Raw genomic sequence first — 17,577 nt, forward strand, 5'->3', positions numbered from 1 at the left:
CCTTGGGAGAGGATCCAATAAGACAAGCTTTTTTTCCAAAGGAAGTTGACACTATACAGGTCAAACTCGTGCAATCTCTTCCAAACCATTGTTTCCACTTTGGTATGTTGTCACTACACAAAAAGAACATCAATCTGGTTTTAAAAAGTGATAGTTTTGAGCCTAAATGGCCATGCAGTTATTGCTGGGCTTTCACAGTCACCAGTGGGGAAAGTGCATTTGAAAGTCCATCGTGTGCCAGAGCTGCTCTCCACAGTGAAAATGCCTGTGTGTGCAGCAGGCAGCTCTGCACTGACACAAGTCTCTGCTCCACAGAAAACCTCCTGTGCAGTAAGCAATATTTTTCAGTCCAAATGGCTGAGGAGCAAGGGACACGTAAGCAATTCTGAAAAAAAAATTAAAAAATAGCAAACCTAAATTCACAGAACTTGTTTCATCTATCGTTTCAGAGCAGGAAGGCAATAAACGTGTTCAGCATGAACACACAAAAAGCATTACCAACATTATAAGTAAAAATCTTAATAAGAAAAGCCAACAAGTTTCATTCGTTGCATTATATCTCACAAACATACACAGAAATCTTATTAAATTACCAAGAGCTCAGGGAAACAGGCTGATTTGTTGAACATAAAAAGTGAACATAATATAACTTTCTTTGCCTTATCACCTCAACAACGATTGCTCTCCACCCCTCTAGTTTGAAGCTCAGATATTTATGAACTTGGCTTATAATTGTGATTGAAAAGTGTTTTTTTCTCCAATGGAAATTGTGAAGAAATGAGCTTGAAATAGAAAATGGTCTATGAAAAACTCCTCAGTCGCTATGGCATCTTATTTTTTATCCTTCACTTGCCTGCCTTGTTTGCTGGTGCAATAATCTAAAATCTTGGAATCTCATCTCGAGCTTCTATGTCTGTGTTTTCACTCTTCTTCTTTTAAATCCTGATCTTTACTGTGCTGTTTGGTTTAAATAAAAATGTCTGTTTCTGAGTCATCCTTCTAGTAAAATGTCTACTCTTGGAGGGATGCATTTGCCCAGGTATATTTTGAATTCTGCTGTATCACAACTAACATGAAAATTGGGAGTTGTAAGGCCAACTACACTGCAGAAAGCAGTAGAACCACAACATGTGATGTCTTCTATTTTGGCCAGCAGTATGATGTATTAACCATCAACAGTTCAGCATGTTAATCCTTGCAGGTTTAAGAAAATTATCTTGCTGTAAAAGTTGAAACAAAATAAGAGTAATTTACATTTTTCCTACCAACCTATAGCCTTATCATAGAGTCATAGAATGGTCTGGGTTGGAAGGGACCTTATAGACCATCTCGTTCCTGCCATGGGCAGGGACAGCTTTCACTAGAAATCATGAGAGAAGAAGTCAAAAGGGTGTCAAGAACTCAGTAAGTTAAATCAGTTCTGTTACATCCACATTCCTTCAGGGTAACATCAAAGATCTCTGGGGCACCACTGATATTATTGCATTTTGTAACCATTTTGCCTCCTAGTAGCTTTCTGGAAAAACAAACAAACAAACAAACAATAAGAAGGCAAACCATGTTATTCCAATCCCACAGCTACTCAGTGTACACCCAATGTGAAGAAAAGCAGGAAGGAGATAGAGCACCTGACTTTTAAAAATGTACAAACTACTATAATACTTAGAGGGATGGATATACCTGTAGTAGCAAGGAGACAAGATAGAAAGATCTTTTCATTCACCTAATTTTTCCTCAGTATTTCCTCTTGGGATTTGAATTCTTCCTTTCCTTTTATAGATGGCAGATAGCCTTAGATGGAGTTTTTCCTAGTTACATCTACTAGGTGCTCTGCTTGAGACATCTACTAACAAGTTCTCTGCCTACTTTCTAGGCACCTATTAGAAAGGGAAAACTGTGATGTGGATAAAGCACAGCTGTTGTAAGCTGTGTGCTCAGGGAGGGCAGGTAAAGATGAGAGAATGGGAGCATGTGTCACAGGTCAGCACTGGCATGTGGAGAACAAATGCTTTTGACCGAACATGATCTTTAGACACCACTCAGGGAGGTTTTGACGTTAATTTATAGCACACTTCACTCTCTGTACATCTCTCCGAATCTCACCTCTGACAGCAAAAAAACCTTCAATCTCAACCTCTGAGCTTTGCAAATTGGGAACGAGGGAATTCTTTTTCCCCAAAGCAACCATCTGCCAAGCAAGTGCTGGTTACTTTCTACTTTTTTTTAAAGCAAGGAGAGAATGAAATATATATTCAGGTGTTTATAGTGAGAGCAGCCTTAGAAGCATCTCCTTATTAAGTGAACAGGTTATGCAGCTTCATTGCTGTAGGCTGTCTCCTTTCTTTCAAGTTATTAATATGGCTTTGTAAATATTTAAATTTATAGCTACCTTGAGAAACGTCATTAATTTATAAACTTGGGTCTTGTTCTTCTGTTTTAAGCTTCTGACACTAGAAATTGGTGTGTACTCCCCACCTGTTTCATCTCTCTCTTTAAACAAGCTCTTCTGTGCTTTTGAGCTTATTGACATGGACTGCAAAACACACTAAAAATTCCTTTAAGATGTGTCATGACCTGAGAGATAATCTTTCCATCAGTTTACAAGTTAAGTGCACAAAAGATAAGGAAGGAAGTTTTCCTATTGATAAGTGAAGTACAGAGAAGTTTGTGCAGAGTCAAAACAAATCTGCTGCTGTTGTATTGATCCCAGTTCTAAGGGTATCTCACCTAATGTCTCAAACACTGTTCCAGCTCTAGCTACATACAGACATTGGTATAAGGTGCAGGACTAGCTTTTCACAGCAGTCTGTCAAAATTATAGATGTGAGGTATTCTTCAGCACAAATGTTCTTAGATATTATACAGACAACATCTAAAATATAGCTCATATATATTATACAGGTTATTTTTCATTTCAAAATAATGCAGAAGACAATTTTTTTGTTGTAAGAGGCAAAATTACTGCTTTACTTTATGCAAAAGAGCAATGAAAGGAAACCTCAAAGGTAATGTTGCTTTAGGAAGCTGATGATTCTGGGAAGTCTTCTGCATTACAGAGTCTGAGTTAGGCAGTACCAACCCCATTCAGCTATCTGTCTTTAGACTAGCCCTAATTAAATCTCTGTGTCTGCCCTGTTCAACATCATGCAGCTCTCCCTGGGATATCAACCACTGACCAGAAACCAAGTAGAATCATTACATAGGGACACGCAAATACCTACCAGGTTCAGTGGCTGCACTGAGAACTTGGCAAAACAAAACCAACAACAACCAGAAAAAAGATATTTTTTGTGAATCTGGAACAGATCTGTTGGTTTTCTGCTGAAAAAACTAATAAAAGGAAAAGAAGGTGGTTGGACTTCTATGTCCTAATATGCTGTCACTCTTTAAATAAAAGGCCACAAATCTTAATCATAGAATTTTAAGGGTTGGAATGGACCTTACAGATCACCCACTCCCAACTCCCCCTGTCATGGGCAGGGACACTTCGCCACCAGACCAGGCTGCTTAAGGCTCCATCCACCCAGGTTGGAGCACCTCTTACCACCCTGGTAGTTAACTAGAAGTGTATTCTAAAAAGAAAGAGGAAGTAAAACTTCACTTCCATGAGGAGCTCCACACTTTTGTTCAAGACTTCCCACCTTCAACTACTTTAGAGGCAACTACTTAACAGGGCACAGACTCAAGCTCTGCCAGGGAAGGTTTAGGTTGGATATTAGGAAGAGATTTTTTATGGAGAGAGTGATCAGGCATTGGAATGGGCTGCCCAGGGAGGTGGTGGATTCACCATCCCTGGAGGTTTTCAAGCTGAGACTGGATGTGGCACTTAGTGCCATGGTCTAGTGACCACGGTAGGGTTGGACTCAGTGATCTTTGAGGTCTCTTCCAGCCTGGTTGATTCTATGATTCTATGAAAATAAAGAACAAGAAACCTCTCTTGTTTGTTCTACTTTGAAACAAAAGCTTTGGTTGAACAAACTGAATGTTCTTCTAAATGAATTGAGGAATTCCTTTGAGTTAAAGGAACAGAGTAAAGAAATGTTTCAAAGATAAAATATTTATATTATGCACCAACCTTGAATTTATTGTAGGTCAACAAAAGATTTTTGAGACAAAGTTTTGGATGCTTCAAACTCAGGCTCAGCTTGAGACAACTGAGAGATTTTCCACTAATGAATTGTAAGTTTGATAGATGAAATGAGACATGCAGACTGTTGTGGTTTTGGCACACTATCCTGTCTCTCAACTTCAATGGCCACATGATGAACCTCAGTGCATGAAAGCCTCTATTCTTATTTTTGAAATGTTGCAAAATGATGTAGCAAACAAGAACTCACTGAAAAGTACAAAAGAATATTGTATTCTGTCGCAGCCTGCAGTGTACTGAAAACAGACACATTTAGGACATGGGAGAAAGGAGATGTGCACTCAGGTGCTTTCCAAATGTGATTTGAAGAGTGAAGACTCAAGAGATTCCAGGATTTCTACTTGCAAGAAGGCACTCCAAATTAACACAGATCATAATATCAAGCAATGGTGTCTAAATGCAACACTTGCTAGTTTTAAATTATTAGAAACACTGTGTTGCCTGCTAAGGCAGGGAGAGAGGAGCACTGCTGCTAGGGAAAAAATGCTCAGAGCAGGCAAAAATTACAAATGCATTTGAACACTTTCAAGGCACTACATGAAATTGTTTTCCAACCAACTCATTTAATTTGTTTATGACATAATTTAGTTGAAAGCTGTTCCAAGATATTACGAGTAAAACAGAAATATTTTGAGAAGAGCTCTGAGAATACAATTTTCTCCAAACTGAGAGAAACAATTGAGTGATGCAAAGCCAATATCCTTTTGGAGGGGAGCTGAGGAATCCATCTGTTCCCAAAAGATCAGCCACAGACAAATGACACGTGGTGTGATTATTGGGGATGTCCTTGTGAAGGGCCAAACTTGGACTAGATGATCCTCACAGGTCCCTTCCAACTCATTATTTTCTGATTCTGTGAAATACTAGAAAGTCTTTACGTGTATAGATTTATTTGGTTAGCCAAATGGGAGGAAAAATCTGCAATGTGACCTTCACCTAGTATATCTCCTTCTACAGAAAAACTGCCCATTCAAAAACAAACCACACACCAAATCTTTCATCTGTAAAGTCCATTCAACTCCTAAAATTCTATGACTCTATGATTTAAAAAACCCCCACAAAACAAAAAACCAGTGAGATGGACAGAGGAACTGAAAAACAGACACCAGTTGCCACTGGCCAACACTCTGTTTGAACTGTTTTGGTATTTATAGTGAACACATATTTGTTTTCTCCAATCTTTGACTGAAAGGTGGTGCACAGAGCATTAGAAGTCCTTTCAGAGTTTAGCACAAAAAAAAAAGGCAGAAAAATTTATTTTGAAATATTTTTTCATATTTATAGTTTTCTATTTTGACACATCTTCCTGTACTTTTTCTTGATAAGAGTATATTTTAAAACAAATCATATCAAACACTTGAGACAGTTAGATCCAAACCTCTACTGACAAGCAACATTATAAAAGAATGTTCTGACAAAGTCACTGTAAAGATGCCACAAGAATAATGAATACACATTTCTATACAATTTTATTTATACTTCAGCTGTGGTTTCTGTAAATAGCTGTTTCAATTTCTTTAATGAAGTACAGGAGAGAACAAACTGGTTTAGTCTTCACAAGTAGTGAGAGAAACATCCCTCTATCTACAGACTCTCAGAATTTAATTTCAATAGATCTTCAGCATTACCATTTAAGCAGAAAATGCAGAGTACAAGACCACAAAGATAATCAAACCTCTTTTAAATGGGTGTAATTTAAAAAACCCCAAACAAACAACCACAAACAACCACAAACAACATTATATATTTAGTTTTCAAAGCAGTTTCCATTCCATGTTTCAGTCTTCTAAGCACCTGAAGAGTTTAATCACAGTACATGTGAGGTGGAACTTTGATGTCTTGCAGGCAAATAAAAAGTTTTACCCAGAGGTTAATAAAACACAGGAGCAGGAAGGGAAATAAAACTCTACATTCTCATATCGCACAATTCAAGTTTATTCCATTCATTCTTGCAACACAAACTTAAAAATACAGTATCATTTAGCATTCTGATGTCTATGAACCATGATAATGATGAACCCAACTGTGTCAAAACAGTTAACAATGGTGAAAAGAGAAAGTCAATATCAAAATGCACAGAGCACTAATTTTCTTCTGTCACTGCGTAGAAAGATGATTGTTTATCCCTTTACAAAATATAATTAAGACAAGTTCATTTTGAAATTTTGCATGCAACACTGCAATTGCTTGACCTAGGACACTCCATTCTCACCAGCCTCTTCTACAAATAATCAATGTTATGTTCAGCTCCATTTAACTATTGTACTCCTTTTCTCATTTGCTCCTCCTCAAGAAAAAGGAGCAGAGGGTACAAAATGCAAAATATACCTAAGGTTATAACTTATTCAGCACAAATTTCAAAGGAAAAGCTTTAAGAACAGAGTGGATTTCCAAGTATATGCAATTCCAGTCCGACAAAGTACTTAAATTCTGTTTATAGAATGAAAAATAATTTACAGTTTGGTATTTTCATCTAGTTAGGACCTATTCAAAGATAGAGGAAGCCACCCATTATTTTTTCCACAAAATAGCTAACAAGAAGGGAAGGAATGAACAAGCCCAGTCTCCAGACAATTACAAAAGCATAAGCTTTTATTATTACCTTTTTTTAAAAAAAATCCTGGGCAAAAATGATTTATCAACTTACGTAGTGCAAAAAGCAAAAAGTATTTCTTCTTTATGAGCCAAACATTAAATGCCATCTTTTAACTATCTCAAAGGCAGCTTGGGTATATATTACAGCCAAATTAACACTTGTCTTTCTGAAGTCTGTTTGCCTTTTTTTTTCCCCCTAGGGTGAAGTAAGAAAAAATAAGGTGTTCCCATAACTGTAGAAAAAGGGAGGCAAAATTGCCTCAGTGAATCACCACAAGAGTTAGTACAAAGATGTTGTTTCTTTACTATAATGCTCACTTAAATGAGAGTTGAAGGGAAGGGCAGGAAAAAATACAGAGGAAAAAAAAAAAACAACAAAAAAACCAAAACCACTATGGCCAGACAACTTGATGCTAATCAACACAAAAAAAACTTGATTATTCAAGTTCTCCACATAAAAACAGATTGCAGTTTCCTAGACTAGTATTTTAATAGCTAAGTATTTCATAGCAGAACATGGAGGCAAATTTATGCCACAGATTGTTACTTTTATAGCTGAATAAAGAGTTAAACCTATAGTCTGTGTTCACACTATTACAATGACATGACAATCCAGCACTGATCAGAGAGAAGATTAAAGAGTTCTCTTATAAATAGTCATTAAAAGCACTGTTCACCAAAACTTCTTGTTCTTTTATCAGCAGCTCACCAACTGATTTATCACTGATTTCCAACCCTTTTGCTCTTCCTTGCCACCCATCTCCAAGCAGTAAAGAGTAATTGCACTGTACAGTTTATGGCCAGAGTTGATTGTTTTCTCCATAGTTTTTCTTATGGTATGTGCAGATGTAAATCAGTTTCTGCTCTCATTTTACAGTCTAAATGCAATGCTTTTCAGAGCTGAGACATTCAATCGTAATATGTAACATGATTCAAGTAAAACTAAGTCTCCATTAAATATAAGTGGTAGTCACCAGTCTACTTCTATATATCCTCTCAATTTCAACAATGATATCAAAATAATATCAGCTACTTCTGTTTAGAATTCAGCATGAGACATTATATACATTTATTTTCTGTATTGTGTATGTTACCAGAAAGTCTGAAATCTGTATTCCAAAAAAGAGGAAAATGTATAGTTTGTGGTATACACTTTTCTGTTATAAAACCTGTTACTCAGTTTCAGGTGCATCAGCAGTCTAATGAAAATTTTCAGGGTGAAAGCCAGAAGCTCAGACAATCCTGAGGACCGTAAGATGTGATGGGAATCCCTACACCACCATTAAATACCTTCCCATGAATTACCAAGACCAACATAGTACTGTCATACTTACTGGTATAGTAAATCTTATCTGAGAAGGAACCTTTCAGAACAAGCCACATGCTTTAAGAAGATAAATTTAAGAGGTTCATTCAAGTCAAGAATAAAACACTGATTTGAAGATATGCATAATTAAAGGTTGGGGGTTTTTTCTCCAGTAGTCAGAGCAAGTTAAGACTTCTACTTGTATGTCTTCCTGTTTCTAACATCTGAACTTAGAATGCTTACATGTTTACCAGGAAGGTTTAGCATCAATACTTGCCTGAAACAAGTGTCTAAATAATTATCATTCATTTTCCACATTTGACTTGATTATCCTGTGCACCAAACAGCCTACCACTTTCAAACATGGCTAGAAGTTTTATGCTGACATGTTGCGGAAAGAAATTCCATCTCACAATCCTTTTGGAAATAACTACAGTGAAATTTTAAACTCTCAAAAGCAGTTACTTAAAAATGTCTGTCCTGGACTAGAACAAACATGGGATAGAAAAAACTTCTAATTCAAGCACTCGAAAGTACCTCGGCAGATACTATGGAGTGTAACACCACATGCCTCAACTGGTCTTTCTTGGTTTACTCAAGAGTCAGAAAAACATTAGTGTGACATCCAATTAGTCAATATAAAGAACAGCTTCAATAACTAGTATCAAAAGTCCTCAAAACTGCAACATAAGCTTTAGGCAGAAGAAGAATAAAGCTACCCACTGAGAGAGAAGAGAGAAAAGCAACCCAGCCACCTACATTACTACATTTCAGATTATGGCAGACACTAGGAGCATGGGGCTATTGTCTCCTTCACAATTAGTTTCAGGTACATAGCACAGTAATTCCATCTAAATCTTTCAACAAAAATCTTAGTACTAACCTAGGAGGCTTACAAGCCAAAAATTCAATAGCATGGTCTGTCTTCCTTCTTCCATTTTCACTAGAAATGGGAAGAGATTGTGCACTGAAAAGAAGTCCTAGAGGGACACTGTTCATAATAGTTTTCAACCCTCTCAAACCAGATTATCTTTGATACAAGCCCCTAACTAGTCTGATTCATAAAGAATTTCCCTCCCCCCAAAGTATTTAGCTGAAGAAGCTGGAAGATGCAAAGAGTGACAGACAGGCAGCAGTGTGAGGCCACAGGAGAGACATGTAAGATAACAGTCCATCCGTCACTGAAGAAGAGTTTTGATTGCCTGGTTGTCAGTGGCTTCAAAGGCAGTTAGTCCATCTGGGCCTTTCACAGTCTTATCAGCACCCTGTAAAGACATGGAGAGGGACTGTCAGTTCCTAACACCAACCTGTATCAGTATCAAGTGTGTCAAAACAGTTACCTACCTTGCATAATTATATTGATTAGATACAGCTTTTTAGTGCAGTGCATTGTTTTCATTCAGAAACCAAACAGATGAGATTTAAGTACAAAACTATTCAGCATGCAGCTAATCTAAGTTTCCAATTTTATCATTTAGAATTAGAAAAAACGTCACATAACTTTTGTTACACAGCAAGTTGCAAGTTCAACAAATTACCATTTCATCTTGGACAGAAACAGAAGGATTTTTTGTTTCTAGCAACTACTCACAAAAATTCAGTGTTACACACTTCTATGAAATCTATGGTGCAACAAGCTTTCTCACATGCTAAATTAGACAGGTAGCATCTGGAAGAGCTTACTTACTAACAAACCATACTATAGTCTTTCTATATTATAAAAGACTACACTCATCTAGGAGTGTGCTTCTCTTCCAAGTCCAAAACGGCTCAGGTTTATTTTGAATGAGCTATGCATACACCTAAAAGGCAACAAAACAGAACAGGGAGGCAATGGGAGCACAGAAGATAACAGAAATGCACCAGCTAGATAAACTGCAGAATAATAAGCACGAGCACAGTCCCAGAATTATGGGAGGAGGAAAAAGAAAAGAAACAGGGTTATTAACTAGTCATGTTTGTTCTGAACATTGTGTAATCATATTCACAAATGGGAAAACACAGACTAAACCATAAACAGGGTAGTTAAATAAAGGGATAAAAGTTATTAGAGAACACAGGACTGATTCCAGAACTGATTCTTGTTGAGAAAATATGCAAAACTTGCTTTAAAATGTGTGTATTTGCTCAATCAAATGACAGGAAAGAACAATGTGGGTACAGACACTCTGCCAAAAGTGTGTACAGCACAGGTTTGTGTTCAGTTTATGCACACACTCTCCACAGAGCAAGTACAAATCCCTTCTCAATTACACTACAAGAAGAAAGTGCACAGATTAATAGTTCCTACTAAGGATACCTAACAGTTTTAAATCCTGCTAAACTTCCATAGTAATACCATGTCTGCTCCCAGGACAACTCTCACTTCACTAACTTCCCATTGTAACTGTTCCTAACAGCCTCATAAACTGGACCTGATACTACTATGATTTGCTGCCAATATTACTTTTCACAACATACGATGTTTTCCCTCTCTGAAACTTCTACTCTCTTGCAAATATTCAACATGTCATTGTAAAAAGATGGTTTTCAGTGCTTTTTAGGGCAGCAGTGCCCATCTTGTGGTCCACTGGCCAAACTGATCCTGTTGGAGCTGTTCATCTTCCTTGTAGTCCCTAGAGACACTCAGTGCAAGACATGAGCTGAACTAAGTGTTTCATTTGGTGGCAGTCAGCTGTGGCACAGGGAGACAGGCTTCTGCTATCAGGGAACAAGCCTGGGAAAATAAAAATGTTTCAGGAACCCCAGTAAAAAATTCACAGACAGATATTTATAACTGCAGTAACATCTTCCATACAGCTCATTTTCTTGAGTACCTTTCAGGTAGCAGAATACAGACACAGATTCTGTGTATATGCAATGGATTCACTCCAGTGACAGGAGCAATTGTAACATTTCCCTCTCCTATCACTATGTAACATCCTTGGCCCAAACAGTTTGAAGCATGCTGCAGCTCTGCTCTTCTGTGGGGTATGGAAATGAGCTGAATCTGTCTGTTCCCAAGAAGTGACTCGCTGATCATCACAAACACACACTTAGGCTGAAACCACTGAAACCTATTGCTTGTGAAACTTCCCCCTCCCTTAAAAAAAAACCCTGAGCAATTTAATGGGTATTCAACACTTATAATCCTACTTGTCCAGGGAGAAGAAAGGCAACCATGAGAGTAATAATGGCTTCTTTTGCAGGTGTTGATAATTTCTGCTGCTTAGATAGCACTACTCAGATTAGAATCCATGTGGAAATCAAGAAGGCTTCAAAGCTGTTCTTGATGTTAAGCTCACAAAATCTGAAGAAACTTAGACTTCAAGAAAAATGAAACTGTGCAGTAACTGACCTGCCAGAGTTTAAAGAACTTTAATTTATAAAACTCTCCACTAATGTATCAGTATTTAGGGTACAAAAGATATAACTGTTAACTGAAGTAACTTTAAAGAGAATTTGCAATTTAGACATAGGACAGCTTTCTCCCCCTTGTGCACATTTATACTCCAGAAAAGTTACAGACATGCAAAACCTGAGTTTCTAAAACATCTTTACTGAATGTAGGGTAAGAGGGTCATGACTACCTAAGGAGGACACTGCTAAATAAAATCAGTGGTAATAAATTGAGAGAATGGCCCATTAGCTTGGCAGAAGGATTCCTGCCTACATTCAGTAGGAAGAGAAGGAAATCACAAAGTTCAGGTCAAGAGCACTTTAATCTTCAGAAGTACAACACTGCCTGGAAGCAAGTTTAATAAAAAGCTCATAAAAGTCCAATGACTCCAAACTATTCACTACTTCCCCAAAGTGAAAAGTTATTAACATTTTATATTTGTGTTATTTTCTTTTCTTAAGATACAAATACATCTAAACCTTCTTTCTTTGTCAGGATAATAACGTACATGACCCTTGACTAAATCCTAGTCACCTTGAATACACTATCCTTTTCCAAATTTAGAACTTTTATTAAAGAGTATTTTTTGTATTTTGTGTCTGACCAGTGTGTAAAAGATTTCTCGAAATATCCCTTCTCTCTACAGATCAAGAGTCCCATTGAAAGGTTTACAAACATCCACACAATTCATATACTGCAGACAGCAATAGACAATGTTAGCTTGAAACAATTCAATTTCTGAATCAACAGCTGCTTCCAACATCAAATTACTTATTTTAAATCTAATCTTAGTAGGTGAAAAACAATCTCTTATTCCTTTCATAATTTTAAATTTATCAAACTGCTAACTTTTTTACCTTTGTGGTATGAAAACAGACTAAGGAGATAAGCATCACTGTGTTCACTGGTTCTCAAAACTTGTGAAAAAAAGTTCATTATTTTTGGTTTCCTCTTTCAAAATATGTTAATGAGGTTATTGAATTCTAGCCCAACAGCTTAAGGGATATTGTGTGACACAGGCCATGTATGCAAGATATCAGCTAACAAGGTAAATGAAGGCAACTGAAAGTAGGTATATGTAAGATAATGCAGCTTCTCAGCAGTAAGTAGAAATGTATTTACAAAAGAAACAAGGAGCAGCTTTGAAGAAAAAAGTCTTAAAGATATTGATCCATCATTTGCAATTGTAGTTCCACTATCTACATACACTATCATAAGGCATTCAATATTTGTCCTGCATTTGAAGCAGTGATAAAATACAACCCACTAGTAACTAGGAAGAACATCAAGCAGTCAATATTTTTTAGACTTTTCAATAAGGGTTGAATCACTTAATCTCCCAGGTATCTGCTATCAAAGAACACATGACTGCTACAAACAAAGTGTGACAACAGACATTTAAACAAGGGTCATAACTGTGTTAAGAGAAGAACAACCTCTCTATATAAGCTCTGCCTCAAACAGGCTGAGCTGATGAGCAAAGTTTCAGTCTATAAATATTTAATCAGCTAGCTCATGTGAATGGAAGCAATAAGACGTGGTACAACGTTTAACTCTGCATGAAGAAATCTGAAAATAATACCACTTTCCCAAACTATTCAGTTGCAGTAATATTCTGCACATCTTTCTAAGACTGCCTCATCTTTACAACTGAGGAATTTCACCAATGCCGTTCAAATTGCACCAGATACAGAGATCAATACATTCTTACAAGCTGTGTGAAAAACAGTTGGTTCAGGAAGGACCTTAACACCCTCACTGACTGAGGGTGAACGCACAATGTGTAGTACCAGCCAGAGAATTCATGTGTGAACTCAAGGTTTGAGGCATCTTATTTATTATTTGAGCAACTTATCCAGAAGGCAAAATACTTCAAAAAAGAAATGGAAATAAATCTACATGGGATTAGGGACACCTTTTTTTTTTTAATGTGTATATAATGAACCTAAATAAAGGATCAGCCCTCACAATAAATTTAAACAAGTTGGATGCACCATTGGAATCCTAAATTAACAGTCACAGTATTTCTTCACAGAAAAGCATAACTAACATCAGACAAGATCACAAAAGTGGAAAAAACCAGTGAAATTTAAGCAGCATTAAGGCAGCTAATGAAAACTTCACCCTGGAAGTGGCATATGAAAATATTACATAGCATGAAATCCTTTGGCCAAATGTTTTAAGTGGGTTCATATACTGAAAATGCTCTTAACTTCCTCTGTTCAGAGTAAGTGAGGTGAAACAAGAAGGAATACAAATGAAGACAAAGCATTGCTTGAATTACCTACTGCTTTGTAAAATTGATCATATTTGTAATAGGAATCAAAGTGAAAACACAGATTCTCCTCAGGACAAAATTTACAAGCTCTGTGACAGAAAGCCTGGCTTCCTACTTCCCTTCCCTCTGCCAACCCAGATGGGTTTTCAGTCATCTGGCAAAAGTAGAGGGAAACCACACCTCTCAGCAACTTCACAGGAGAGATTCCATCACATGGAACACTTAAGCAGCTGCCAAAGCTAAATCCCACTCCTCCCTGTCTGCTGAAGGAATATTTTTTTTCTTGACTGATTTCTGTCCATTGCTCTGTAGCTGCAGCTTACCATACTTTTAGTGCTATTACTTTTGCCATACCATGAAAATCCTGAAACTTTCTCCTTCAACTTACTTTCTCCATAATCAGAGTGCCCTCTCTGATTTAGCAACACAAACAGCATTTGATGTTCTGAATTTATCATCCAGAGCATCATAATCTTATTTAAAAAAATCATAGTAATATGCTTTGCTAATGGATAACTTATTCTAAGAATTTGTATCTCACCTTTGACAGAAGCAATTTCACACAGGAAACATGGCCCTCGTAGACTGCTGATAGGAGTGGTGTGATATTGTGTTTGTCTGGAGCCTGTAAATTTCAGACAATTATTTGAAGGACAAATTCACACAACATTAAAAAGTTTCACTTAACTTTTTAATCTTCTTTTACCAACAGTAGAGTGAAGTAAAAATTTTAAAATATTATCCAGAAATGCATTCCCTCAGAATTTTCATTTAAATCCATCATGTAAAAAAATCAGATCACATCAAGATATTTCTTTCGTACAGATTCTGGGTATCCCAAAGCTTGTTTATTTTTTTAGGCCAATGATTCAGCTGATAATTTAAAAACACCACTCCTAAATTCTCCCATTTCACAGCCAGCTACAGACTTCAGGAAACAGTTTGGGTTGAAACACTGTTTCAGCTGTCTTCTCCTCGAACGAAGAAGAAACAGAGCAACTGAAATGTTACTTTTAACTCTTCCCCGGTTAGAACAACTCCCAAGGAAGAGAGAGACTCTTTCCAGACATCAAGGAAACAAATCCAAACCTTTTTGTTAGAAACTAAAGCTTAGATCAACTTACATGTTAACGTGCAGACAAGCATCCTAAGGCACAGCATTTGGGGGTACATGGTTAGGAACTTAATTTCATCAATGCACTATTTTTAAGTGCTGTTATAACTCAGTCTTTTCACAACAAAAAGCTACAGCAAAATGACTGAGTGTGTGAAGAAAGAATGTCTCCAAAGAAAAAAGGAGCACACTAATTTAAACAGCTGATCCTGCCCTGGCCAAGGATTTGCTGCACTGTCTTCTGAAGTCTCTTAACAAATGCAATGTGTATTTCATGCAAATATCATTTTGATGTGATCACTGGATTTATTTTTCTAATTGCCATCAAATTAAATTTAAACTTTTTATAGCTACAAACAACATTTTCTAGTGTGCCAACAAAGAATTAAAACATTTAATAAACATAATTTTAAGCTTCCAACTGCTAGGAGACCACCTCTCAAATATTTTTAAATGCATCAAATTTAGTTCGATCTCCCTCTTTCAATGATCATTTAGGCACTTATACCAATCCCTTATGTGTGTGTGAAGACCATAACACCTGCTGCAAATTGCTGTACATACATTAATGTCAGCTCCTTTCAATAGCAGAAATTCCAGAATTTCAAGCTGTCCACAGTCTGCTGCATAGTGAAGAGGCTTCCTCCCACCTTCAAGTGTCCGGTTGACGTCTTCACCCTTCAGTGTAAACATAATCTAATCAGCAAAATTTTAGAGCTAACACACCAAGGAAAACTTGAAAGAGATCCAACACCTTCACATATGCTGAAAAATGTTTCACCCAAACATTTCAGTTATTGCTTGAGAAAAATGAAAATTAATTTCTCAATTTCTTTTTCCTCACCTATGTGTTTAGGACTATAAGACAACCTTGATCCCTCTTTCCACGCTGCATCTCAAGTGTAGCAGGTACCAAAGTTCACTAGGTAACTCAGGGTTTTAAAAAATGAATTATTAAATAAAAAATCCTTAGAGCTTGTAAAAATGCCCAATTGGTTCTCCTTCCCCACACCTGGGATCCTATTTATCTGGCTAAGTTACTTTATCTTCTTCTATGATATGGAAGCTTTGAGCACTGAGAAACCAGCTGCACGAGTCAGCATCATAACTGCTAGCAAATGAGTACAGACCATCCAGAATTTAAGACCCAGTTCTGAAACTGCCCACCCCGTTTTATAAATAGCACTTGCCAATTCTACATGATACAAACAAGTCTGAAGACAGTCACTCAAATTGGGACACAGGAAGTTGTACTCTAATGCCACTTGTACTAGTGGATTGAGACATCTCTTAAGGCGTAAACAAAATTTAATTTACTGAGTGCCTAATCAGCTTTGTTTCTTCACCTTGGGTTGTGCAACTGAGGATAAACTGATTTGCTGCCCTTCAGTAATGACAAGAAGTTACTGGGAACCAACTACTGACAAGCTATGTGGTGACTTCTTGTTCATATGTGCAAGAAGCCTTCATATTTTAGGAAGTGGCTAAATTTAGCATCATACCTCAAATCCTGAATCTTCACAGAAAAACAAGCAAAAGAATTCCAGCAGCACCACAAATTCACACTTCTCTACAGAGCCCTGCAGCTCCCTCACTCCTGCCCCAAATTTCTAGAAAGTACACAGAATACAGGGATTGACATATATTTTCCAGACATTACTTCCCTTCTGAGAAGATTGTCAGAAGGAAATTTTATTCTGCTTTTGATGTTCTATATTACCAGAATCTTACACTACTAGTCAAATAACAAGATGACCTCAGAAGTCTCCTCTCACTAGGCTTATTCTCATACTATACCCTCCTGAAAGTCAAAGCAGCAAAACAGTTTATGTAACAGAAACACTGCACACCCTGTGGTGTCAGAGGTCAGGCCCTGGTTCTCACACTACTGGAGGTTCGGACTTCAAAGTACAACGAAGTAGCAGCAAGTAGCACAATGTAACCACTTCTGCAACTGCTGACCCCAAATACAGCAACGGATTCTGAAGCATGTGGGACTTCAAGAAAAGATACTTTAATCCATGACTTTCAGAACAATGACAATTGTACTTCTCAAAGCCCATCACAACTTAAGCCATGTGGACTATCAACACTGTACAACATATAGCTAATAACCTAAAATTCTGGTGTGACTCAATGAAGGTCTAATTCTTTGTTTACCAGTAAAGTTGTTGCAGATGATACTGTGATGTAACTTCTCGTTTGCTGAATTTCGGTACAAAACATGGGTGAGGATATGTCAACAACTGTGTTTCAATTTAAAAAAAAATAAAAATCAAAGTACACTAAAAGTACACAAATAGCCACATTAATCTGAAAAGCATATATGGAAGCAGCATATACTCATGTAGAAAGTTAAGCTCTACCCATATTCTTATTTGCTCTTTGACATTTTCCATCAAATTTAAACCAGCTGGCATTTAAATAATGTTTGCAGGTATGTTAGGGACTGGATGCATAATTCTAAAACCTCCTGTACAGTCTGGCACATGCCATAGCATGGTAAATAAGGGGTATGGGAGAAGGACAAGCAAGCTAACTCCTGGGACAGCACATGGCAAAGATACAAAGTTCATGTTCAAAAGGAAAGTTAGAATCATCACATTTTAAGATTTGTACAGTCCAGCAAAGCTCCCAGTTCCTTAAGCTGATAAATATTACTTGGCTCACTAGCTTACACTATAGGATTTTTTCTTTCTTTTTAAAGAATAAAACACAGATCCTTCTGTTCTCTCCTAAGCTGGCTATGGAACAAATT

The 17,577-nt window shown here is 37.1% G+C and overlaps 1 protein-coding gene across 1 annotated transcript; it reads right to left on the bottom strand.

Moving 5' to 3' along the window:
* Positions 1–8,443: 8,443 nt before the first annotated feature.
* On the bottom strand, positions 8,444–15,512 carry MTPN (myotrophin). Its single transcript, XM_009077406.1, has 3 exons — positions 15,384–15,512; positions 14,247–14,330; positions 8,444–9,313 (listed from the first exon to the last, which is right to left on the bottom strand). The coding sequence occupies exons 1-3, from the start codon at positions 15,510–15,512 to the stop codon at positions 9,227–9,229; spliced, it is 300 nt and encodes a 99-aa protein (XP_009075654.1). The 3' UTR covers positions 8,444–9,226.
* Positions 15,513–17,577: the final 2,065 nt, after the last annotated feature.

Source organism: Acanthisitta chloris, unplaced genomic scaffold (genome assembly GCF_000695815.1).
Source record: "Acanthisitta chloris isolate BGI_N310 unplaced genomic scaffold, ASM69581v1 scaffold8576, whole genome shotgun sequence".
In the NCBI taxonomy this organism is placed as follows: Eukaryota; Metazoa; Chordata; class Aves; order Passeriformes; family Acanthisittidae; genus Acanthisitta; species Acanthisitta chloris.

Excerpts from the sequence above, each read along its gene's own strand:
- MTPN (XM_009077406.1), bottom strand. The coding sequence starts at position 15,512 with ATGTTTACACTGAAGGGTGAAGACGTCAACCGGACACTTGAAGGTGGG. Across the intron at positions 14,331-15,383 it reads TGAAAGGAGCTGACATTAAT|GCTCCAGACAAACACAATAT; the intron begins GTATGTACAGCA and ends TGAAATTTACAG. Across the intron at positions 9,314-14,246 it reads TGAAATTGCTTCTGTCAAAG|GGTGCTGATAAGACTGTGAA; the intron begins GTGAGATACAAA and ends ATGTCTTTACAG.